This window comes from Panthera pardus, unplaced genomic scaffold (assembly GCF_024362965.1).
Source record: "Panthera pardus isolate Hobbes unplaced genomic scaffold, ASM2436296v1 HiC_scaffold_8, whole genome shotgun sequence".
Taxonomy (NCBI): Eukaryota; Metazoa; Chordata; class Mammalia; order Carnivora; family Felidae; genus Panthera; species Panthera pardus.
This window is the reverse complement of record NW_026527013.1, coordinates 54501424-54528040: the sequence shown is the minus strand read 5'-3', so window position 1 is coordinate 54528040 and position 26617 is coordinate 54501424. Positions and strand designations below refer to the sequence as shown.

The 26617-nt window shown below is 44.3% G+C and overlaps 1 protein-coding gene across 4 annotated transcripts in view; it reads right to left on the bottom strand.

Annotated features, from left to right (window-relative positions):
• The window catches only part of IFT122 (intraflagellar transport 122), a 72252-nt gene that overhangs the window by 21176 nt on the left and 24459 nt on the right, over window positions 1-26617 (bottom strand). For 2 of the 4 annotated variants that reach the window (XM_053898407.1, XM_053898409.1), the window contains 9 exons: window positions 22199-22390; window positions 21904-22042; window positions 20520-20722; window positions 19082-19219; window positions 17329-17493; window positions 14513-14710; window positions 9553-9693; window positions 5514-5567; window positions 1998-2159 (listed from right to left, as the gene is read on the bottom strand). In XM_053898407.1, the coding sequence (XP_053754382.1) occupies window positions 1998-2159; window positions 5514-5567; window positions 9553-9693; window positions 14513-14710; window positions 17329-17493; window positions 19082-19219; window positions 20520-20722; window positions 21904-22042; window positions 22199-22390 (1392 nt within the window). The remainder of the gene's footprint in view (window positions 1-1997; window positions 2160-5513; window positions 5568-9552; window positions 9694-14512; window positions 14711-17328; window positions 17494-19081; window positions 19220-20519; window positions 20723-21903; window positions 22043-22198; window positions 22391-26617) is intronic. The other 2 variants (XM_053898408.1, XM_053898410.1) reach the window with 1 other exon arrangement.

Genomic DNA, 26617 nt, shown 5'->3' with positions numbered 1-26617 from the left:
TGTAATTTAAAAATTTTCCAAAAACCAGATTGAATCTTGGGAAGCAATTTTCAAGTAAACAAAAACATGCCATGTTAATAAGCACTGTATTCCGCACCCCCCCCCAACATAATGTGTACATACACATTTCCTCAAAGTCAGACTACTGGGGGGTGGGGATTGAAACAGAACCAACTTACTTGGAATTGCGATCAAACACTAAAACCAAAACAACCCCCAGAATATTTACCTTCATAGAGAGGCAGACCAGATGGAGTGTGTAAGTGGGCTGCATTTCTGGATGGGAGACTGTGGTGCCAAAGCCCAGCCGAGGTGTGAGGAGGGGCCTCAGCGCAGGGCGAGGAGTGGGGCTGGCCGGGGAGAGGCCTAAAGAACAGCCAGTCTGTGCTCATGCTAGGCTCCTCATATGTTCCCAGCCTTTCTATAGTTTGGTCTTTACAAAGGGCTTCCTCATACATTATTTTGTGCAATTCTGAGCTGAATTGTAGCTATGTTAACCTCTGAGAAGAAAATGAAGGCTCAGTGAAGTGAAGAGGCTTTCCCCAGGTCACCCAGAGGAAGGACTAGGACTTTCTCCAGCTCTGCAGATGCCAAGGCGAGCACCAGGGCTGCTGACTAGGAGGTTTCAGAAGTTCCAGGAGAGGCTGCTGGCTCTGAAGAACAACCACACCCCATTGTTCCTAATGCCTAAATTTCACTCCTAGGCATTTAATCCTTTAGTTAAGGTTTTGTCCTCAGGTTATGTTGTTATCCCTAGAAAATGATGCACTGATTTAGCTGTTCTCAGTATGAATGCGGTGTTCAATCATATGTACATGGTGGGAGTATAAGGAAAGGGTAAAAGAGTGGAAGAGGGCAAAGTGGGGGAACCTCAAGCACTCCGATCTGACGGATGGAGTAAAGGGAGCACCAAGGTGAAGAGACAGGCTGGGACCCAGGTGCTCATTCAGATATTGATGATGAGAAACCCCTGAGCCACATCCCAGTGACTGAGATGCAACCTTCAGCCCCAGGATCTCACAGGTGGAAGATAAAAGAGCATAGCCATCTTTGGGAACAGCAAAGGAGGAAAAAAATGGGGAGGATTTTCCATCTTGAACTTGTGAGCTAGATAATTACCATTAATAGCCACTAACTGGTTGTAGCTGATGACTCACTTAATAACATTCTGAAGTGTCTTTTGACAGTACCAGGAAAGGCAGGTTAACAAAAGCATCTCTGCGGAAGGAAGAGCCTCATTGTTCAATGCACCCAAGGCTCTTTTCACCTTGCATTAGGCTGAACTACAAATGTCTTGATGGCCTGGTCTCCCCAGTGGGACTCGTTCTCACACAAACCATCAGGAGCCTGCTCTGGGAAGACCCCTGTCATGTACACAGACCGACTGGAAACTAACCAAAACAGAGGATCTACAAACGCAAGAGGAAATCTCCACCATCACCCTTACAGATACATCCTTGGGGTGACAGGAGGCACACTGTACTGGAGGGCAGGGACTCTGTCATGGTGTCTCCAAGGCCTAGTGGGAAGCCTGGTAGCAATCTTAGAGCAGACACTTAGGAAACCGTGGCTGAAGTGAACCATATTGTCCTGTATGAAAATGGTAGAACCAGCTCATGTCTGAGGATGTGGGTTCTCGGTGGCTTCTACAACAGTTTAAGAGAATTTGTGGGAGAAAGACCTGAAACCCTGAACCCTGAACAATTAATGAAGGGACATGTTGGTTCAGACTCACACTCCAGCCAGCTCTGGCACTGACAAAGGTTTGAACTGTCATACTCTTGTCCCTTTGATGTCAGCCTGAAAGGTCAGTTTTAGGTCAGCCTGAACCAGTGGCCATTGATGGTTCCTTTGCCATTTTGCCCAAACCCTTTCTAATAAGGCAGTTGCTATTTTCCATCTATAACATATCTTAGGGTAAACAACTTGGGCACCATGGTGGCAGAACACTGGTGGGTTCCACATGGCAGCTTGGGCCCAGGATGTGGCTGGATTACCTTGGCATACTCAAACATGCGAAGGTCGGTATACATTTCGAGTGCGAGGTTCTCGTGCCCACTCCTCTTGTACAGTTTGGCAGCTTCGTGGAACTTCCCTTGGTAGGAAAACACATCTGCCAGAAACAGGTCATTGTTGGTCTCTCCCCGCTTCTTCCTCTCCTGGAAAAATTAGAAGCACAGGAAATAGCCCCTGCAGCCATGGCAGGAAGCAGCCTTTACAAAGGTTAGATGTTGCTATTTCAAGTTAAGCCCCTGGGCTTTTCTACTGGAACCTCCACTTGGCTCCTGGGCTGTTGTGTCTCTCCCCTAGGTTTCTGGTGGGAATGCCTGACAACAAAAGCAGATTTTTTCCCCCAGATGAGTGAAGATCAAAAGTAACGCAAACTTTTGTTTGTTTAATGGAAATTCCTCAGGGCTGCTTTCTTGTATAATCTTCCAAGGAAACAACTGGCTAGTTAGGATGGTGTGTATTACCCACTCTTTGGTGGCCCCCAAGCTCTCAGGATCTCCCAAGTCCCCAGGCCTGGTTTGGCTGAGCTGTGACTCATGATGATGCAGACAAGGAGAAAGCTTAGGGTCTCTTCACAAGGAGACAACAAAATGGGATAATGAGTCTTAATATGTCCCTGTCTCTAAAGAGAAGGCAAGTAATGCCACATGCTGAGCATCTGCTAGGTGCTGACAGGACCCACAGGTAAGTGGTACCACTGAGAGAGCTGAGATTCAGAAGAGGAGCAGGTCAGGGTCATAGAGAACTGGCATTTGGACTCAGTCTGTCTGACTCCAGATGCTCTTTGTACCACATAATACCACCTTCAGAAACATGTGACAGTCCCCAACAACATACCTGCACAGGCACACACACAGACGAGCAGCACTGAGGATGAAGAGAATAACTGACATATTCCTTCCTCTGGTGTTAGGGAACATTCATTAGTCTACAGCTCAAGTATTTGTAAACACTCCATAGCACCCAAAGTCTCATCCCCAGCAGTTTCCTTTTGCTTGTTTTCTAGCAAGTGTATCACAGTGGGGGAAGATGAGACATTGAATCAAACTCCCAGACAAGCTGGTGAAAGTTTTAACAGCTGGAGGCAACATGCATGCTTCCCCACTGACAGAAATAATTTTTAAAAACCAAAAAAAAAAAAAAACAAAAACAAAAACAAAAAACAAAAAACCCACACCCAAAATTGAAAAATAAATTTAGCTAAACTATGTGTAGTTTAGGCTAATTAATCAAATAAACTAACTACTAACTGTATGGAGTGAATCAAAATCTTGCCGTAATAGGTCTTACTAGGCATGGAATTTAGGCCTGGGCCACAGAATATCACCATGATCAATAAAAAATGATTTACGTCTATTCTGTATGTACGTAGCCATATGGGCAGATTCTCTTCCTCCTGTTATCAGTATAGTTACATCTCCCCTATCCCAAAGGAGCCTAGCATGGAACTCAGTTCTCTGGAATGATGCCGAATGCCTAGAAGCAAGCTACTAAGGCTTCAGAGCAGCCCAAATGGCTCAACGCTTGAAGGCAATTTACTCTTTTTCAAGAGGCAATTCTTTTTTTTTTTTCAAGAGGCAATTCTTACAAGTTTAACCAACTGCCCAGCTCCTCATAGCACACTAGAAGAAGCAGTAAGACATGATAAATGGCAAGAGGTGGTCCTCACAGAAGTCAGTTACCTTTGCATAAAGAACATATTCCATGGTTTCATGTTAAGGCCTCTAGATCCAGACCAGTGGATTCCCAAATGCCAGCCCCTATAACAAGCAGTACTGGGCATTTCAAGTAGATGGCTCTGAACAAACCCTTCACCATGCAGGTAAGTAAGCTCCTTAAGACAGTGCTGGGGTGGGGGTTATAGAGGCGGTGCATCAGAAGCAACTTAGATGGCAGCAGGAACTCAGGTAAAGATAGCGTGAAGGGCACCTGGGTGGCTCAGTTGGTTGAGCGTCTGACTTCAGCTCAGGTCATGATCTCACGGTTCGTGGGTTCGAGCCCCGCATAGGGCTCTATGCTGACAGTTTACTCAGAGCCTGGATCCTGCTTCAGATTCTGTGTCTTCTTCTCGCTCTCTGCCCCTCCCCCATTCGTGCACTGTCTCACTCTGTCTCTCAAAAATAAATACATGTAGAAAAAAAAGAAAAAAAAAAGGTAGCTTGAGCTTGGGAATTAGAACTGGCTTTGAATTCCAACCAAGCTTTTGCCTCTGGACCCTTGGGGATGTGGCATAGGATTTCTGAGCCTTGGTTTCATTATTTATCAAACAGGGATAAGAACAATATCTGCTTCGTTAAGTCACTGTGAGGATTTAAAATGCAGCTGACCCTTGAGCAACAGGGGTGTTAAGGGCACTGACCCCCTCACAGCTGAAAACTGAGGTATAATTTTTGACTCTCCAAATTTTAACTACTAATAGCAGTTAGTCTCCTGTTGACTGGATGCCTTACTCACAACATAAATAGTTAATTAACACATACTTTATAGGTTGCATATATTATATACCATATTCTTATGGCAAAGTAAGCTAGAGAAAAGGAAATGTCATTAAGAAAATCATAAGGAAAATACGTTAACAGTTACTGTACTATATTTACTGAAAAGAAAATCCACATATAAGTGAACCCATGCAGTTCAAACCCGTGTTGTTCAAGGCTCAGCTGTAGTATACACATTGATCGTGCATGGGGCCCAGAGCAGGCACTCAACAAGTGGCAACTATCATTAGGCTTAGCAGTCTGTGAGCTCCCACAGGCCTCTCTTCCACTCAGCTCTTTGCCCACTGGGCTCAACACAAGGCTTGGCCCATGACAGGTGTTTATTATGCTGAACTGAATCACAAGGACAAGACATTTGCTGATTTCCTCACTACTTCCATATGGGAATTCAAATGTATCTCACATTCCCCTAGTCTCACAATAAATCTGTTCAGGAGAAAAAATATGTACGCCTTTTTACAGACAGTCACAGGAATTAAGAGTATTGTCTACTGCTACCCAGCAAATGGAACCCATAGAACAAGCCTTTTTTGCCCACCCCACTACACTGGCTCCCTCCCCAGGTCCCATTGCTGTGGATGGGGCGTAGCTCATGTGAGTTTGGAAAATGACTCCTGTACTGGCACATTGTTGAGCCCTACAGGATGGTAACCACCTAACAACCACTACAAGGATGAAAACCAGTTACTAAGAACCTATTTAATCCTCCTAGCAACCCTGGGAAAACAGCCCATTTCACAGATAGAAAACAAAGCTCAGAGAGATTAGGAACCCACCTGCCTTACCCCACTACCAAGTGACAAATGGCATTCCTTGCTCCCATGTGCTGTCTCCCTGCCCCCACAGCATTCTGTTCCCCCAGGCCAAGGCTGTGGCCCAAATACCCAGACACCAGTAGGCTCTATTTGTGTGCCCTTAACGTTCTCGCCTGCTAGAATAGCTCCCTATAAGCCATTGACTGCGAGTCTGTGCTTTCTTGAGAAGGAAGAACATTTTGTCATTTACCTCAATGCTGTTGATGAGCTCTAAATATCGGAGGTCTTGTACTCTGGTGAAGGCCTACAGGGGAAGAAATAAAAGAATGAAATCAACTGCCCTCTGGGCTTCAAAAGTGGGTGATTGGCTGGGGGTGGGAAGTCAAGCATTAGAAAGTGAGCCAGTAACGAGGGAAAAGAAGCAAGCATTGATTAATCGCCATGTGTTCAGGAGGGTTATACCACCCAGTGAGGCACGGCTTTATCCCTGGGATTAGTCCACACAAAGAACAGCAAAGAAGTCTCGGTTGCATCAATCACTTTGGGATTAGTTAAAACAAAACTATGATACTGCAGTCTGTGATGGTGCGTGCTTGGAGAAATCTCTATGCAAAAGAAAAGAACAGGGCGGTCTGATACTCTGAGGCAGTGGCATTGGAGTGGGAGTGGGGAAGGTGTACTGACTGAAGAGACACTGCTATGCGTCTAGATGACTGGGACGGAAAGTGGGAGACAGCTAAGCTTACCAACTGTGCATAAACACAGGGCACCCAAAGCCCACAGTACTGGCACAGAGGAGGAGGAAGGGGGGGGGGGTGGGAGGAGAAAGTTAAGAAGGAATAAAAATGGTTTCTAGATGGGAGGGGGACGTTAGGGAATAAATCACTCCAAGTTCCTGGAAGGCAAACTCTTATGTAAATCCTAAAAGTGTAGCTCTTGCCTTCCACTCACAGTAAACCCAGAGACTTTAACCCATAGGTTGCTAGAAGTTTCTAGGCAGCCTTCCTCAGGAAGATTGGTGTTAGGTAATTTTTTTTTTCTGCCTTCTGATTCTGCAAGGGGTTTAGAGAGGAACCTGACCCATCATGTCAGGCTGATCTTCAGGTGGCTTTGCTGTCAACATTTCTACCCAGGTGTGCTGCTTTACACTGTCCCATTTGAAATGGACTGAGATACACCTAGATGAGACAGCAGGTCCAGGAGTCCTTTGAATATGAAATGCGGAAGAAACACCCTGACCACTTGCAACCTCTACTCTGCTGCATGATGCCCTCCATCCTAAAAAGACTTGGGGAAATGATCAAGTCATCTGGCCTCTGGTTGCCTCGCAGATGACCACAATGTGACTTCATCTTTTCATCCTGCAGGGCTACGCATCCTATCAGGGACTGAGGATCCAGAGGTGAATGTGACCTCTACCCCTCCCCATTTCACTGGTCCATACTCTAAAAGGAGAGGCAAGCAGATTAAACAGATCATCAAATCTCTGTGAGCTAGGAGCTATACAAGTATGAACTAGATACTCTAGAGAAAACAGATTCACTGTCTGAGCATGGGCAGTGGCAGGAGGCAGGATTAAGAAGAGTATCACAGAATAGGAACCTGGCAAATGGGTATTCTTGAAGAGGAATTCTTTGAAAGGATAAAGTAGGCATCACATGAGCAAAGGAGCACCAAGAGTTCTTGTGTTCCTCACTGGAGATCTTATAAGCTCTCTTCTGGATCAGGGCTTCCTTAAAACCATAGGAAAGGGGAAAACCTGGAATGTCCACAAAGGGGCAGAGAGGAAAGAGGGAGCATTCCAGGTCTCAGTCCTAGCTCTGAGACTTTCCAGCTGGGGGCCCCTGAACTTCTTCCTTGCCTCTAGGCTCCCAAGTCTGCCTTATGGAAAGGGGCAAACTAGCGATGTCTTCTCCAAGGTCTTTCTAGCTCTGCTCTGCTAGGATTCTAGGATTTGCCACCTTGAGAAATCTGCTTCAGAGTTCCTTCGACCCTAACACATTCTATAGAGTCAGAGGTGCCCTGGTCTGAGTGGTCAGAGTCACAAGGCCCGTGAATAACCTCAGAAGAGGGAAGGAAGCATGGGAACCGGGAAGCATCTGCAGTTCTGCTCAAGGCAGCAGTCCCCGGTGCTAAACAGCTCTCCTCTGCCATCTAGTGAGGGCACTACTTTATCTCCCGCACCACCCTCCACCTCCTGTTTGCTTGAGTGAGTTGGCAAAGCATAAAAAGAAAGGCTGGGGATTCGGGATTTGGATAAAATGGTCAAGCTCAAGTCTATGGTCAAAATCTTGTGGGTTTAATAATTTCTATTTCCAGGAAGTGTTTGGGGAATACAAGCTTGGGGTTAGTGTTAAACAAATGATGGTTCATTCCAGCTTTGTTTTGATCCATTTAAACATTTGCTGAGCACCTAACCCCATGCTAGGCAGTGTTGGCTGAACTAAAATGAGGTAGGTGTTTAGTTCTTGGGTATGAGGAGATGACAATCTATAAGGAAGACTTTAAATTTCATTCCAGGCTAGGGGGACTTGGATGGCTCATTCAGTTAAGTGTCCAACTTCAGCCATAATTAAGGTCACGATCTCCTGGTTCATGAGTTCAGGCTCATGTGCTAACAGCTGAGAGCCTAGAGCCTGGAGCCTGCTTCAGGCTCTATTCTGTCTCCCTTTCTCTCTGCCCCTCCCCCGCTTACTCTCTGTCTCTCTCTCTCAAAAATAAACAAACATTTAAAAAAATTTAAATTTCATTCCAGGCTGAAAACAAAACATAGTCTAGGAATACTTTGTTATTCTTCATCCCTCCTGGTATTTTGGCAGGGAGGTTTGGGGGGGGGGGGAGGTAGGGATGGGGGACAGGAGAAGGAAGCTCCCTCCATAAGAATGTTTCCTCCTGCCTCTGAATTCTTAAAGCCCTCCTCTATTACCAGTTTTCTGACACTTAGTAGATCTAAAAACATAACATAATTAAATAACAGAAATTTTACTTATTTTAATAACAGCTAGCATTTGTATAACCATTGCTAGTTCTAGAAGCCCTTTTACAATGTGGTAGGTAAGCCTAAGGACCCTGTGTCAGGAGGGCAGGGCAGCTAGTGCATTCACCATCCCCACTGCAGACATGGGAGGATGGAGTCTCTGAGAGAAGCAGCTAGCACAGGGCCATCCAGTCTATATATAGCAGAGCTGGTATCTGGCCTCAGATCCTCTCTCCTTTCATGCCTAGAAGTCTGGACCCAACACAGGGCAAGCATCACATATTCCTGTAATTCCTTCCCTGAATGCTCAGTAATATGGACAAAGGAGTATTTGATTAATTGGCTATGGAAAGATAAAGAGGGAAGGGAGGAGTAGGGGAAAGGGAGTTGAAGGCCATTCCTTCTTCCCACATCAGGTTCCAGATGAAAACCCAATTCAGACAGAGCTGGGCTTTTTCTGATGTGTAGAAAGGGGTCAAATGTTGTCAGCCAGTTTCTGTAGCTTTAATATACTGGCCAGTAAATGACACCATGAATCAAGGCCATGAAGGTATGTGGGGAGTAACACTGCTGTCAGAATCAGAGAGCTTGACCATCTCTTCACCATACCTAGTAGAGTACCATGAAAAATAGCATTGTGTAATTAATGGCTAATACCAATAAGTATTACACCAATAACAAAACACCAATAATAAAAACTACCTTTGGGGGGCCTGGGTGGCTCAGTCGGTTGAGCATCCAACTCTTAATTTCAGCTCAGATCATCATCCCAGGGTCATGGGATCAAGCCCTGCATTGGACTCCATGCTGGGTGTGGGGCCTGCTTAAGATATTCTCATTCTCTCTCTCCCTCTCTCTCTCTCTCTCCCTCCCCGCCCCTCCCCCACTCATCTGTGCTCTCTCTAAAATTAAAAAAAATTTTTTTTAAAGCTACCCTTTAGTATGTCCCTATTATTGTGCTAGGCTTTCAGCTAGGTGCTTTACATAAATGATAGCTAATAAGAGTGACAGCTAAAATCTATCCGGTATTTCTCCTATATCTGGCCTTACAGACATTATCACATTAGACCCTTTGAACTTTGTGAGGATGAAGCCAATCACCACCCTATTTTTAGAAACAAACAACCTTAGAAATGAGTTACTTGCCCAGACCCAGTTAGGAGATAGCTGAGCTGAGATCTGAACACAGGTCAGCCTATCTCCAGAGCTCTCTACTGTATGCATCTGCCTCTCCATATGTTACCTGGACTCACTTTTGCCTCAAGGGACCCTCCAAGGGTCAGATTCTAGCTCATGCTGACTAGATGCTTACCTTCTTTGCTGTTTCAAACTCTAATCCTTCTAAAGCTTCCATGGCCAGCTCACGCCAATCAGTGTCTGTCACACCCAAGCAAGCAATCTGGTAGGCTTCTTTGAACATTTTCCTATCCAGGTACTGGTACATTGGAGCAGACTGCAGGATTTCATCAAAAAGAAAGAAGACTGAGACAATGGAAAGAATCAGATTCATACAAAGCCTGACTCCAGATGTGTGCACTGACTTAATTACAAATGCCTATAGAGGAATACTATAAGGAGTAATCAGTACCCTTCTCACCCCAAATGCCTTCCATTTGTCACTCCTTTTCATAGCCAAATAATTGTGTTCAGCAGCACAAACTTCTTGCTTATTCTTCCCTCCACCACTAGCTTTCCCCACCTCCAGGTCTGTTTTACCACAAGGTATCACCCTCATCTAGAATGCCCTTGTTCCTCTTCACCCACTGGAAAGTACCTATTTGGCTTTGAGGGTCCTGTTAAAATGTCACCTCTTCTGGAAAGTCTTTGCTGACCCCTCAAGGAAAGGAGTCTGAGCTTTCTCTGCCCTTTATCCAGAAGTCAGTTGTGTTATAATGACAAGCCCCTCTCCTCCACAAGTCTGGGCACAACCCCTGAAGGCACTGGTGGGCTTGTACTCACCTCCCCCAGCAGGCCTTCAGTCTCTGTTTGGTGGAGGAAGGAACAACGTTACTGTGAGGAAGGGGTCTGAGATGGTCTCTTACAAAGAGGGCCAAGAAACCAGCTTACCCAAGAAAGGTAAGTGATTTGTTCCAGGTTACCTGGGAAGGCTGGGAACCTTCCTGCCATCCCTCCTCCCAGACGGGGCTGCCTCACTGTGATACCTGTGAATGGTTCCTAATAATTTCTCTTCTTAGGTTTACACATTGCTTTTGCATCTGTCCCAACAGGTCTGTGTTGCAGGTTATTATCACTCTCTGATTACAGTCTGAGGACACATAAGTGGCACAAGGAAAACACAAGGAAGAGCACTTTCCTGGCTCTTGGATGTGGGGTACATGAATGTGTGCACACAAGAACAAGTCTGAGCTGGATCTGGCATCCTGAATAAGAAGGCCCTGCCCTTGTTTTAAGCCAGTGTGCTGAAGGGAACTGAATCTCTCTGGGGCAGTAGAGATCAATCAGCCAGTACCTCATGCTAATGGTTCTCAAATGTGGAGCTGGAAGTGCTGTTTTCTCCATTTGGGGCCTTTATCTTTGAACTTTCCTGTCTCATTTTTTAGCTTCAGAGTTAAAGCTTTTTTTTTTTTTCTTTTTCTTTTTCTTTTTCTTTGTAAGCCATTCTGCCCTCTGACAGCAAGATGTGGCTGTTTAGGAGTGCTCATCTTTTCTATCATACCATTCTGTCTACCTTTCCTTCCTTTAGAGGGGTAAAGGGGTACGGACAGGGGAGCAGCTGAGCCAGAAGCCAGGCCTGGCTCAGTCACATCCTAGCTGGGTGCTTTTTTGGGTAAACTGATTAACTTCTGTTTAGATGCCCTGCCCAGCTCACAGACTACTATGGGCAAACAGGACATGATCAGTACATCCACTGTATTTTCTCAGCACCAGCTCCTCGCCATCTCCCCAACTCTCCAGACTTGTTCCTACCTCTACCTTTCTCTCTGAAACACCCTTGCTGCTCCTCTCTATGTTCCCAGACCTTTCAGGGCTCAGATCAAGTGTCACCACCTCTTGGAAGCTTTCCACACTCCCTGTGCACAATGAGCTTTCCTTTCTAAACTCCTTAGTGAGCACCCTGTTCCAATTTAGTTCTGTTTCATAGCATTTGTACTTTAAGATTGCTAATAACAATAACAATAGGAACTGGGCCAGACAAAACCCATAAAACAGGTATATTAACCCCACTGCATAGAAAGTGAGGCTCCAAAGAGTGAAAGGAGTTGCTCAAGATCCCAGCTGGTTCGGGCAGCAAAGTCAGAACTCAAAGCCAGTGTTCTTTCCCCTAAACTGCACACTTCTCACCGTGTTGAATACCCCATGAGGACACAACAGGCACATGAGAATCGAGGAGACGATGAATGATTAACATTCGGGCTTGCTTGGGAAGTACAATCTGAGAGTGGGAATTTTAAAAATATCCTAACTGAACAAATGCCCTCTGAGTTCTACTTTATCTCACTATTGCATTCCAAGCATGAAGTCACCACTCACCCCAAGAAGCCTGACAAGGGCTTGCCGCCCTACTTGGCAGCACTAACAAACCAGTTCTTGCACAAGATGATGTAAATTTCGAAAGGAAACCAGAAATCCCCAGAGTGGTCTGATGCTTTCTCCCTCCTTTCTAGGCCAAAACCACAGGATGGCTGGAGGCAGAGGCAACAGATAAATAGCCTTTGTCTTGAGGCTGCCTTTCCTAACCCTTGGCAGTTCTGACCTGCTGCATCAGCAGGATGGCCTTGGTGAAGCCATGGGGGACTGGGGGGGGGGGGGGGTGAGGGAGGGATGACTCTGACTTCTGAATCTTAAGGGCTTGGCAGAGGAAGCCCCAGGCCCCCCTTTTGGCTCTTCTTGGTCAGCCAAAGTCAGGGAGCAGCAAACTGCATTTATCTTTGAGGTTGGGATGGCAGTCTTGGGAGAAAAACTTTCAGTCAACATAGTGTGTTTGGCATGATTAAGAAAGACTAGGTTTCTGGTGGATGCGGTGCATGGATCTGGGATGGGGGGCAGATGAGGACTATTAGGAAACAGTCCAGTAGGGGCTATTCTTGCCCCTCCTCCTGACGCCACTTCCACCCACCTCTCTCCTTCCTTTCTTTCTCTTTCCTTTACCTCAAATCTGAATTCCATTAATGTTTACCAAATAACTGCTCTGTGCCAGGCACTAATAATTTCTGCATAATGAGTAGCAAGGGTATCAACAACTTAGAGGAAGAAGTGGACTCCAGCCCCACCCTTTGTAAGAAGCCAGGCCAGGATTTTGGTGACTATAAAGGTGGGGAGATCTTGGCCAGGCTGAGGACATAGGATCTCACTGTCCTGCCAGCCCTTTGACCATCCTCTGAAGCCCCTCAATAAAATGGTATCATGCCCTCCACCCTCACCCCAAAAAAAAAAGAAGTTGAGCCGGGGACAGTGAGTAGGGCACGTGTGTGTGGAGGGCAAACACAGACTGATGCAGTCTCTCTGAATGGCAATCTAGAAATGTGTCTAAAAATCTTTCAAATGTATGTGGCGTTTTACCTAGCAATTTGACTTCAAGGAATTCATACTGAAGAGCTAAGTTGGGACAGGTACAAAGACTTAGCAAGAAAGATGCTATCAACAATAGCAAAAAAGCTGTAAGCAGTGTAAATGTCCAACAAAAGATAGTGGCTGTGTAAGATGTGGAAGGAACATCCATGTGATAGGACAAAAAGCAGTCATTAAAAACAATGTGGGGGTGGGGACAGCAGGGAGGCAGGAATGGTTATAACAAAAGGGCAGCCCATGGGGCACCTGGGTGGCTCAGTCAGTTAAGCATCTGAGTTCGGCTCAGGTCATGATCTCACAGTTTGTGACTTGGAGCCCTGCACCAGACTCTGTGCTGACAGCTTGCAACCTATAGCCTGCTTCAGATTCTGTGTCTCCCTCTCTCTCTGCCCCTCCCCCACTCGTGTTCTGTCTCTCTCTCCTTCAAAAATAAATAAACATTAAAAAAAAAAAAAAAAGAAAGAAAAGGCAGTCCAACATTAGAGATCTCATGGGTTGGTGGTGGGAGACACATGAACCTATCCAGGTAATACATGTGTACTATAGTTTTGCAGACTGCTACCAGTGGGGAAACTGGGCAAGCTGTACAAGGGATCTCTGTATGGTTTCTTATAACCATAAGTAAATCTACAGTCATCTTAGTATCTTAAAAATGCTAGGAAAGTATATTTATTGATGTGGAGCCATGTTTCCAGTAGACTGCTGAGAGAAAAAGCCACACTGCTAGCTGACAGGCAATAATTCATATAGTGATGGGCCGGCAATATGTAAATGGTAGGTTAAATTGGAAGATAATGATAAAGGAAGATGACTAAAAATCTCTCTCTTTTATAGTCCACATTCAATAAAGGAAGAACAGCAAATCTGAGGTTTCATCGATTAGATTTATAATATTTACAGTAGATTCCACTTTTGTTTACAATGTTCATATAAAATTATATACTCCTAATTGTATGTCCTGCATATATTACATATACATATAGAAAAAGCCTGGGTGGATATGTTCTAAGACGTTTAAGAGTGATTCTCTTGAGGATGGGATTCTGAGAGCTAAGTCTTTCCTTCATGCTTGCCTCTATTTTAGGGCATTTCTACAATGGGCATGATTCACTCACAGAGCAGACAGGCAGCCTGGACAGCTGGGATTAGGCCAGACCAGACTTAGGTTGTCAATCTCTGCCCTCCTGTGTTTCTGTCCTCCTGTTTGTGGCTCCAGGTCCCCATTTCTGTTCTGGCCTCCTCCTAGTTTGAGAGACTTGTGCATAGTCCCATGCTCCCTTCTTGGCTCACACACCTCAGCGCCCCGCCCCTCCATCCGACCCACATTCTCTTTCCCTCACACACACTACCATGCTCACACATCTGCGCATATACCCAGCTAGACTCCCAGCTTTGCTGGCTTGCTCCCCTCTGCCCCATGCATGGCCCTCAGTGAAACAGACTCTGTCTGCAGACAGACAACCCTGAATACCCCTCCCTGTCCCAACCAGGAAAGGGAGACCAGAAAGAATTGGAGGCTCAATAGGGTGGAGCTGTTTGTCCAAAGACACACAGGTTGTATAAGGTAGAGACAGAGTTTCAGGTTCTCGTCCAGAGTACCTTCCATGACATCATAACTGCAACTCCTCTCTCTTCCCTCTCTCCTCACCATCCATCCCCCACCCAATACACAAATGCGTAGCCTGGCTTCCTGGGTCTTGTCTGCCCTGCCACGGCTGAGAGCTGACAAGCACCCTGGTTACCTGTGGCACCTCCACGGCCGACATGGAGAAGACATGGAGGCAGAAGATCTTGGAGCCATGGTAACCAACCACAAAGCCCTGTAGCTTCTGCTGGTGCACAGGGAAGGTGCTGGCTTTGATGTTAAGGTAGCCTCCTCCCGAGAAGCAGAGCATGTCCTCACACTGGGTGTTCCAGGCCACGCTGTTGGCATTTGGCTCCTGAAGAACAGGAATAGTAAGGATCCTTTGACAACCACCCTGGCCTTTGCCACCATTCCTGCATTCAGCTAGGCACTTTTTAAAGCCTGAATCAAACTAAATTGCTAAGAGTGGGATGGGGGAAAAGGGAGGAAAAGGGAAGCAGAAGAAAAGGATAGAAGCATAGAAGCAAAATCCTCTATGCCTCTATGCACTTGTTTATGTTGGAATTTTTTTAATAAACAAGCATTACTTTTGAAAAAAAAGTATTATTATCCCAAATATTAATCATTACCTACTGAGAGAATGAGCAAAGTGGCTTTACTTCTGTTACAGAATGAGTACACACAGCTATACACAGAAGATTTAAAGGGATATGTTCCAGGGCTCCTGGGTGGCTCAGTCAGTTGAGCATCGGACTCTTGATTTCAGCTCATGTCATGATTCCACAGTCATGGGATTGAGCCCTGCGTCAGGCTCCGTGCTAAGCATGGAACCTGCTTGGGGTTCTCTCTCTCTCTCTCTCTCTCTCTCTCTCTCTCTCTTTCCCTTCCTCTTTCCCTCTCTCCCTCTCCCCAACCCACATGTGCACCTGCTTTCTCTCTCTCTAAAATAAAATAAAACAAACAAGCAAGGGTGCCTGGGTGACTCAATTGCTTGAGTGCCTGACTCTTGACTTCAGCTCGGGTCATGATCTCACAGTCATGATCCTGTGGTCATGAGATAGAGCCTTGCGTTGGGCTCCACACTGAGTGTGGCACCTGCTTAAGATTCTCTCTCTCCCTCTCCCTGCCCCTTTCCAGTGTGTGTGTGCTCTCTAACTCTAAGTAAAAACAAAAATAAAACAAGCAAACAAAAATAAATAAAAGGATATGTTTCAAAGAATTAACAGTGATTGTTTTGGGGTGGGTGGAATTGTGGGTGCTTTTTCATTTGTTATGTTTTTTGTTTGCCTGAAATTCTCTTTTGATCATAAACATCTATTATTTTTTATAATAAGGAAAAAAACTTATTTTTACATTATAAAATAATATATCATCTCTGCATTTACAATTCTCATGCTGTAGAAATACAGTCACCCTGGGGGGCACTCCCTCTCCTATACGTTTTCTGCTTAGCAGTGGAGCCCCAGGGAGCAGATGTTCATACCTTTCTGCCTAGAATCTTTTACAATGTCTGAATCTTTTATAATGAGCATGGATTACTTTTATACTAAGCAAAAACAATAGAGCTGTTTTAATTTTCAGGGGGCAGGGGCAGTGGAGAGAAAAAAAGATAGTTGGGAATGCTTATATCTCCTGACAAGGTCTGAGAATTACCCTCCCTAGCTACTACAGAACCTTCAGTGGAGATGGGGAAGGACACACACCCTTCCATTCCTATATGGTTCTAGGCTCAGACACAGATTCACAACTGGAGGCCTGCTAACCTACCTACAGGAGTTAGTGTTGAGGCTGAAGAGAGGAAAAGTAACATTTAGGGCCATGTTTTGTAAGGCACTGAGCTACTTACTGTAGTCTCTTGTTTAGTACTGTAACAATTCTGTGAGGGGGCAATTACAAGTTCAATTTCAGAGAGAATAAAAAATTCAGGTTCAATGAACTGTGCTAACTTGCTTGAGATCACACTGTAAGTGGTGAGGGTAGGACTGGAGCCCAAGTCTGTCTGAAGACAAAGCCTATGCTCTTTCTTTCCCCTTAACCACTCTGCCTCCACAGTGATATAAATGAGTTGTTATCTACTGGAACCACCTTGGGCTAGCAGTAGCCAGGTGGCCCCTTCTAACTGACTGAGGCAGCTCCCTACACTCTAACATCCCTCTGTCCTGCTGATTCTGCTCCCAGGGACAAAGAAGAGCCCTGAGAAGGGGACCTCAATCTGCCAATTAACACTGGGAGACTTGAGGCTGAAGAAGCCAGTCAGCTTTAGGGGAAGCTTGCTTCAGGCAAATGGGCCCTGACCTCTTATAAAGCCCTATACAGGCAAAGAGTGGCACTGAGTCTGGCAGAATGCCAGCCAGGTGGTGGGCATGAAGCCTTTGGGCTCTCTTCTCCAGTGACACACTTCCACCGGCCACAGGACCAAATGGTATGTAAACAATGCCTATGCCCCCAAACAGTTCACATTTTGCTGGCTCTTATAGCATCTTTGTGAAATAAATAGAAGGGAGGGCTTCCCCCATGCCTTCCCTTCTTTCAGATGACAAAACTTGTCCTATTTCTTTACTACGTCTTAGGTCACTCATAGATACAGGCATATCTCCAATAGGTGAGAAGCCCTTTTGCAAAAGAATATCATCTCATTGAACAATACACTGAGACCCTATCACATGCCCCACTGATATTTATTATTATTTCTTTACTGTTCACAGAAAGAAAAGTGTTACTTGCTCATCTTATCTGTGAGGAAACCAAAGTTCAAAGAGACTTTTTCCAGCTCCTGCAGCTCATGTGTGGGAGGGGGTGGGCTGTGCCCTGGGGCCACTTGGGCTCTGCACCCCTGCTCAAAGCCTATACCCCTCCATGTCACCACTCCTCCCAGAGATCTGCCTGGGAGCCAGAGCGTGAGCACCTCCTGCAGGAACTAGGAAGCTAAAAAAGAAGTCAAAGGACCATGTCATGGAAACTCTGGGATTTCACCTGAAAAAGCAACTCTTTGGTATGGATGTCATACACCAGGCACATGTCATTTTCATCCACCACGGCCAGCTTCTTACGGGAGGCACTCATGTCCAAACAGCGCACAGCTGTGGCCTGCTTTAGCAAGACGATGGCAAAGAGATTGTCCACAAAGATCTTTAGGATCTGGCAAAATTTCAGAGAGAAAAAAAAAAAGTGAGTTACCATGGCAACAAGACTCTGGAACTCTGCCAGGTATTGGAATCCCATGTGTTCTACAAGAACAACTCCCACTAACTTCAACAGAGGCTCTGTGCAGAGAAAAGAACTCATCAAAAGAAGGGAGCGGGGACTTATCCTTAGGAAACCAGAAGTACAGTTCCTCAGAGGTTGCCAAAGTAATGACAAGCCCCAAGATGCAAGAAACTCTCTTAAATGTCTGCTTGACGGGGATTTGTTAATAACACTACCCAAACTTCAGAGTTGGGAGATCTGAGTCACACTAACACAGGAAGAGGCTACTTTATTTATTTTATTTTTTTAATGTTTTTATTTTTTATTTTTGAGACAGAGAGAGACAGAGCATGAACGGGGAAGGGTCAGAGAGAGAGGGACACACAGAATCTGAAGCAGGCTTGAGACTCTGAGCTGTCAGCATAGAGCCTGACGCAGGGCTCGAACTCACGAATCGTGAGATCATGACCTGAGCCGAAGCCGGACGCTTAATGACTGAGCCACCTAGGCGCCCCAGGAAGAGGCTACTTTAAACACTGACAAGACATCTGGTGTAACTACAGCAAAATAATGATGATGATGATGATGATGATGATGATGATAAGGATGATGACAGCTATCAGTTATTGACTATTTTTGACAGCCTTATGCAACATGAAGCATTATCCTGATTTGTAAAACCTCAGTCTCAGAGTGGCAATGTGACCTGCCTAGGGTCATACAGCCAGTAAGCAGCTAAGCACAAACATGACCCCAGGTTGACCTGCCCCCAAAATCCATGTTCTCAGGTCTCACAATGGAAGTGACAGCTGACCGTGAGAAAGAAGCAGACTTTCCACCCTTTGGTATTGCTACCCTGCAGCCCGCACTAATTCATACTTCATGACTTCTGTCCCCAGGAAAGGCCTGATAAGCCTCAGCCACAAGCCATCTGCTAGACAGCTTGGCTCTCAGGCTAATGCGGTTATATTTTCACTTTCAAATTTCCATGTAGCCCACTTAGAACTTTTCTTATTTTGAGCAAAGAACACACACACAAATCTGTTTAACTTTGTATAACCTAGATTTTCCACATCTATATGAGCAAAGGGCCCAGTTTTCTTACAATATCTAGTAATAATTGCCTGAAGACCAGTACCCTCTAAGACACAAGCTGAAACTCACTGCCTTAATCCATTCATTGCCCTAATAGGGATCTCACCTAAGAATGAGCTATGCCTCCCTCCTTAGCAAGCCACTGAAACTGCACCTCTAACAAATCTCCCACCTTCTGGATGCCCTTAAACCCACTAATCCACTCTACAGGCAGCCCAGAAGCCACAGTGCCAACCCTGCCAGGATGCGCATGCTAGAAGTCTTTGGCCTGAAGCTGTTCTCAAAACATGAAAATCTGGGTTGCCCTCCAATGTGCCTATGGCAAATGTGGGGTGGGGGACACCCTTTTTCCTGCCCCAAGAAACCATTCAGGGTCGTAATGAGACTGGTCCCTGTGTCGGCACACAGATTATCAGCCTGATGGGAGACACATGAGAACACTCACCTGTCCATTCTTCAGGCCTACTAACAGACCTTCCCTTCCTGGAGGGCCACCAATCACCTTGATATAGCGAATAAGAGACTCCATCTGCCACTCCCGCTCCTTCACTCCACTGAAGGACAGGCACTGTAGCCGTTTCTCCTAGAAAGCAAACCCAGTTCTGCATGGATATTTGACAGAGTAAGTGTTCCCAGCCCTCCCCAGGAGGTGTTCCTGCATGTGAGGGATGAAAAATACCTCAGGGTCTATTGGATCTAGTCCCCATGACTGGCATTGTTCGTTAATCCTTCACACAGCCTTCACCACAGAGCCCAGCTCAGCCTCACATCTTCTGTGCAGACCTCTAGGCAGCCACAGCCAAAGGCAGCATCCAAAAGCATATCTTTTTGCCACATCTATCCTATAACTTGTTGCACCTCAAAACTGCTTTTAGTTCTAGACATAAGAGAGATTTTAATTGTATTTTACATACAGTGGTTTTTAAGTTTATTTATTTTGAGAGAGACACAGTATGAGTTGAGGAGGGGCAGAGAGAGAGGGAGAGAGGCAAGAGAGAGAGAGAGAGAGAGAGGGAGAGGGAGAGGGAGAGGGAGAGGGAGAGGGAGAGGGAGAGGGAGAGGGAGAGGGAGAGGGAGGGAGGGAGGGAGGAAGGGAGGGAGGGAGAGAGAGAGAAAGAGAGAGAGAGAGAGAGAGAGAGAGAGAGAGAGAGAGAGAATCCCAAGCAGGTTCCATGCTGTCAGCACAGAGCCTGATGCAGGGCTTGAACCCACAAAGCTGTGAGATCATGACCTGAGCCAAAACCAAGAGTCAGACACTTAACTGACTGAGCCACCCAGGTGCCCATACATACAGTGATTGCTAAAGGATTTCTTAAAACTTTATCACTTCCAACAGGCCTACTTTTATGAATCCAAATCTACCTCTACTTCCAAGAAAGATGCTGGGCTGGCCTTATCTCAAAGTCTTTCCAAACTTCTCCTGGCATTGACTTAGACATTTTCTAGGAAGCTCTAAGTTGAAAATTTTTTTTCTGTGAAAAAAATCTCTCAAAAAGTAAAACTTCCTTTACTATTTTTGACTTGATATCATAAATATTTTTGTTTAACAGATAGTAAAATATACATGTAATATATATATTACATATATTTACCAAAAAATTGATCATTTCTATCAGTATATGCTTTAAGTCATTAAAATATGTATGATCCTAGTATAACAAAGTGCTTTGCAATACAAAAAGGTATTTTCCTAGTTATGGTCCATGACTTTCCGGTAGAGTCCAACTCCTCTAGATGTCAATAAAATGAAAGCAATGAACAGCTACTGAGTTTGAGGGAAAGGGACTTTCTTGGTGTCCAACTTTAAAACAATGAGTTGGGTACCCTATCTTTAGAGGAAACATGAAGAAGATTCAGCCCGATTCCTCCAACCTGGTGCCCACCTGGCAGAGGATGATGTGATCGGCACACACCACCAGGAGGTTGCATTCAAACTTCTTGACAATCCTCTCCTTCACCCGATAATGCATGTCTGACGAGTCGTCTGAATATAACTCATAGATGAGGATTTTCTCTGGCAGTTGGATAGCTAATCGATTTTTGTAGATGGCAATTTTCTTGACAAGCTCTTTACATTTAATCCGAACTGTCAAAGAAAAAAAAAATTCCAGCTCTAGCATGACGTTAAGTAAGGTAGAAGGCAGAGAAATTAAAAGCTATCATTTAATGGCAATTAAAGGAGACACTTTCATCAAAAAAAAAATCTTTACAGACTGTCTAATATGTACAATCAGCTCTACTAAATATGGGAATCCAAAATCGTATACAATCTTTGTGGTCCAAAGCTTACACCTGAGTACGGAAAGTAAAATTCTTAGCATTACCATCACTTACTGAATATAAGTTTAAAACTCCTCTGCACAGCATTAACAGCCCCTGATGATCAGAAGTCCATCTGAATAAATACCCACATCTCTGGCCACTCCCCACCCACCACCCACAATAACAGGGAAATGCATGTAGTTTCTGTATACACTAGACTCTCACACTCTAACTGCAGACCAGGTGGAGAAAGTGTCCCCAATAAGGGAAACTGGGGAACTGCCCAAGTAGCTATACCCTCACCAGCACAGCTGGAATCTTCAAACAGAGGTGCTCCCAGATGGGAACCAAAGGATGCCACTGAATCTGTAAGACAACCCTCAGTGTGCATACCCACACACAGGCACCAGGCAGTGTGCTGTGGCCAAACATCTGTATATGAATACATCTGAAATAAGTGGATCCTTAGCCCATTTAATCAGCATGGCTACTGGGTGGACAGCGGAGGAGGCTGAGGTTCAGACTGACTGTGCTAGGCCTGGAACCCAGATCTTCTAAGCGTGTGATGACCCATTATCCCTGCTTACCTCTGGGGTAAGGACCCACCAGGAGGCAAGTGGAGATGAAGGTGAGAGAGAAGCATTCCAGTATATCCACACCAGAGAGGATACACATCCACAAAGACTGATGCAGCTCAGCCACCTTGGCTCTGATGTGTCATACATTACCCTTCCCTTAGTCAAGAAGTCCACGTCCCCCTTGGAATTGGCAGCAGCAAAATTATGTGAGTCTGTGCCTTTTTTTTTTTTTTGAGACAGAGGGTTTATTGCTTTCTTTAGATTCTCAAAGACATGTACATCCTCCCCTTACCCTCAGAAAAAAACAAAAGAAGAACCAGTAGTCCAATGTGTTTCCAAAAGACTGAGGAGGAACATTTCCTATCATTTTACTTGCTCTGTCAGCAGTCCTCTCAACCTATCCCTCTTCCCAAAGTCTGCCTTTTACCTTTCTGCTCAGTGATCAGGTGCTGCACGATGACATCAGTCATGCTATCCCTGTAGGCATACCGGTCCTTGTAGAGACCGTGGACAGTACTGAAAATAAGCTGGTAGAAGGAAATGGTGCCATCTTGGCAGCCTACCACCTGTAGGGAAAGAGAGTTGTCAATTCCCAGCTCTCTCTGGAGAAAGAGTCTGCCCTCCCATTTGTCAGGAGCAAATGTCAAGGATCTGACTGGCTAAACATGGCTGATGTCTGTGCCTAGTCAGGCAACAGCCCAACAGAATGGACTTCTTCTTACCACGTAGTTGGAGTCAGGTTTCACTTTACACGTCCACACCCAGGAGTTCTGCTCCCCAACAGTCCCAAGCCGTACTCCGTCCTTGGTGAAAAGGGATACTTGTTTGTCTGACCCTCCCAGCAAAATGTACTCCCCTTTAGTAAAGTAGCTGAGGCAGCAGGGGTCAAAGTTCAGTGACCGATCCTTCCCAATCTGAGGAAAGAGAACACACACCAAGGGAAAAACCACTCCTAAATCCATACTATTCACGATACAATTAAGGGCTTTTCCTAATGACTTTAATGGGGGGAGTCAAGAAGACAAGGGCAAGCTGGCCAGAGTTAACTCCTGTGTGATTCCATCATGAACACAGGCCAGCCTCCTCTGGAGCTCCCTACTTCTCCCCTCCACACAGCTGAATCCTGCACTGCTTGAGTTGGCAGTTATCTCCCGGAGTCCCACTAGGTGCTCTAGGTGTGTATCTTAGCTCCTCAGCCAATCTGGACCCTCCTCCCACTCGGACTTTCTCCCACAGGCCTCCTCCACACACAGCCTTTGCAAGGATTTCAATGATTCCCCTCAGGTCCTTCCTTCCTTCCTTCCTTCCTTCCTTCCTTCTTCCTTCCTTCCTTCCTTCCTTCCTTCCTTCCTCCCTCCCTCCCTTCCTTCCTTCCTTCTTCTTCTTCTTCTTCTCCTTCTCCTTCTTCTTCTTAAGTATTTCATAAAGCTAAATTCATCTGGTTTAAAAAACTGTCCTCTATTCTGAAACTACACCCATCATACTTCTCTTTATAACAACCTTACTGTGGTATAACTCATATACCATACAATTCACCCACTTCAAGTGTATAATTGGGATGCCTGGGTGGCTCAGTTGGTTGAGCATTCGACTCTTGATTTTGGCTCAGGCTCCCTGTGTCAGTGCAAAGCCTGCTTGGGATTCTCTCTCTCCCTCTCTCTGCCCCTCCCCTGCTTGCTCACCTGTATGTGTGTGTGTGCACGCATATGGTGTACACATGTGTGTGCATTCTCTCAAAGTAAATATACATTAAAAAAAGCGTGCAGTTAATTATGCAAACAGCATCACTAATTCAGAACATTTCTATCACCCCAAAAAGAAACCACATACCTGGTAGCTGTTGATCTCAATTCTCTTTTCTTTCCCTCCTCTGTCAACCACTAATCTACTTTCTGTGTCTATAGTTCTGTCTACTTTGCAGATTTCACAAATCTCCAAATGGGAGATGGGATCTCACAATTTATGAATTGGATCACACAATTTGTGGCCTTTTGTGACCAACTCATCCATATTGTAGCGTGTATCAGTACTTCATTCTTTTTCATTGCTGAATAATATTCCATTACATGGAATCCATTACATGAATATACCACATTTTATTATCTATTCATCAGTTAATGGCCATGTGTAATTTTTGACTATTATGAATAATAGTGCTATGGATATTTGTGTACAAGTTTTTATGCAGACATGTTTTCATCTCTTATGGATACATATATCCAGGAGTGAAATTGCTGGATCAGCTGGTAACTTTATGTTTAACCTTCTGAGGAACTGCCGTATTTTTCAAAGTGACCGTAACATTTTATATTCATACTAGTAGTATGTAAGGGTTCCAATTTTTCCAGCCCAGTGGGTATGATTTTGATTTGCATTTCCCTGATGTCTAATGATGTTAAGGACCTTTTCATGTGCTTATTTGGCCACATGTATATCTTGTTTGGAGAAATCTCTATTCAAATCCTTTTTCCAGTTTTTAATTGGGTTGTCTTTTTATTATTGAGTTGTAAGAATTCTTTGTATATTCCAGATATATGTCCCTTATTAGATATATGATTTGTAAAAATTTTCTCCAATTCTATGAGTTGTCTTTCAGTTTTGGTACTGTCCCCTTAGCTTTTAGGATGAAGGTCAAGCTCCTGAGCTCAGCTCCCTTGGCCAAGACAAACATCTTATAGTTTGCCAAGCAGACCATGCTCTTTCAGACCTTCATGTCCTCACAAGTGCTATTCTCCACCACCACCCCAGCCAGAACTATCCTCCCTCTCTCTCTCTCCACCAGGTGTCATCTCCTACAAAAAACATCCCCTATCTCTTCACCCTACCCAAGGGTGCTCCCTCCTTTGTGCTCCCATGGCCCTGTGCTCACCTCCCCCACAGCACTGCTCTCAATGCTCTGTAGTTATAGGTTTAATTTGATGTCCTCTCTCCCCTTTTAACCTGTTAAAACCCAAGCTCCTTATTGTCACTGGAGTTTTTTGCTGCCCTGAGGGTGCTTTTTGTAAATAAAAAGACTATTTATGATTACCATTGTTAAACTAATAGTCAAAAAAAAAAAAAAAAAACCTCACAACAACTAACAGTTTATTAAAGAAATAATCCTAAAAACCTGGTTCTTCATTAAGTTTTTAAGTTCAATTTACAAATATTTTCTATTTATAAGTCTAGCAAAAGTAAACAACTAATTGAAAAGGGGCCTCTGATTATCATTTACTGAATTAAATTTTGAACAGATTTTAAAATCCCTTAGTTTAAGGGATTTTAGTTGATTCCCTTAAACTAATTTAAATTGCAATAATTTTGGGGCACCTGGGTGGCTTAGTCGGTTAAGCATCTGACTTTGGCTCAGGTCATGATCTCATGGTTTGTGGGTTTGAGCCCCATGTCGGGCTCTGGGCTGAGAGCTCAGAGCCTGGAGCCTGCTTCCGATTCTGTGTCTCCCTCTCTCTCTGCCCCTTCCCCACTCACACTCTGTCTCTGTCTCTCAAAAATGAATAAATGTTAAAAAATTGTTTTTAATTAATAAATTGTAATTATTAATTTTATATATTCAATTTTCCTTTATAAAAATTTCAAATGCCTAACACCAAAATTCCCCTAGCACTTATATAATGATAGTAAATCCCCTAGCACTTACAGTAATGATAGTAAATGATAGTAAGAAAACTAAAAAAATCTTATGAGTCATGACATAGAAGGTTTGCAGCTTCTGGTAATGGCTCACTAGTTCCCACTAGGCCAACTCTCCTGCAGGTAACAACTATAAATGCTGAACCAACTATAAATTACAACCACCTGAAGGCACTACAGAGCAACCAGAAGCAGACAAAAACTGAAGACACATGAGCATTTGGAAGAAAGGCCTGGCCCTAGGTGAGTTTCTCATTTTTTTAATGGCTTTTTGCCTGAGGGCAGGCCCTATCAGCACCCTGTTGGATGAGCACAGAATTTCAAGCCATGACAGCTTAAAAATGAGGTGGGAAATCCCAGAAAAGAGACATGCAGAGGGAGAGCCAAAATTCTGCACATACACTCTGTTGAATATCTGGAGTTCCCTGAACTACACACATGTGGGGCAGATGCCAAGCAGCCCAGCAAGGCTAAAGAGCTGAATAGAGACTTCAGCTGCTGCTCACACTAGAAAGGTGGAGTTTGAATGTTGAGTCCAGCAAAGTTAACTACCTGTTTTAAAAAAGCTCAACTACAGCGTGCTCTCTCTCTCTCAAAATAAATAAACTTAAAAAAAAAAAAAAAAAACCAAAACAACTACACAATAATCCTCAGAGGAACATGACAGAAATTAATCCCTATGATGTACCTATGATGTATCATTTACAATGTCCAGAATATAACCCAAAATTCCAAAAAGCAGAAAAATATGAACCATATTCAAGAGAAAAGACAATGAGTAGATACTGACCCCAAGATAATTCAGATACAAATTAGCACATAAAAATGTTAAAATAGCTATTATACTATGGCCAAGGATATAAAGGCAAATATACCTACATCTATAATGAATGAACAAATAATAAAAAAGAATCAAATGAAAATCTAGAACTGAAAAATGAAATAACTGAAACAAAAATTCACTGGATGGGCTTAACAGAAATATTACAGATGACAGAAGAGTCAATGAAGTTGAAAACTGAGCAACAGATCAGAGTTGGGGGGGGGGGAAGATTTAAAAAATGAAAAGGGCCTCAATGACCTGGAGAACAGTATCAAAAGGTCTAATGTGTAATTGGAGACCCAGAAGGAAAGGAGAGAATGAAGAAGAAAAATTATTTGAAGAAATAACAAAGAATTATTCCACATTTGCTGAAAGAATAAAGACATAAATATATAGATTCAGGAAGATCAGTAATCATCCCCCACCCCACCCCAAGACAGAAAATATAATGAATCTCTTTAACATTCCAATATTACTTAGGTACTTACTAAAAATTTCTTACATTTTTCAATTTAAAATCGGACATATAAATTGATTACTCAATTACAACTTCTAAATGGTCATCACAAGACAGATATGATAGATATTCTAGTATGGATTCTAGCATCAGTCTGCCTGGGTTCCAAACCACACTTGGGCACTAACTATACTGTATGACTTTGGGCAGTCATTGAACCTCTCTGTGCCT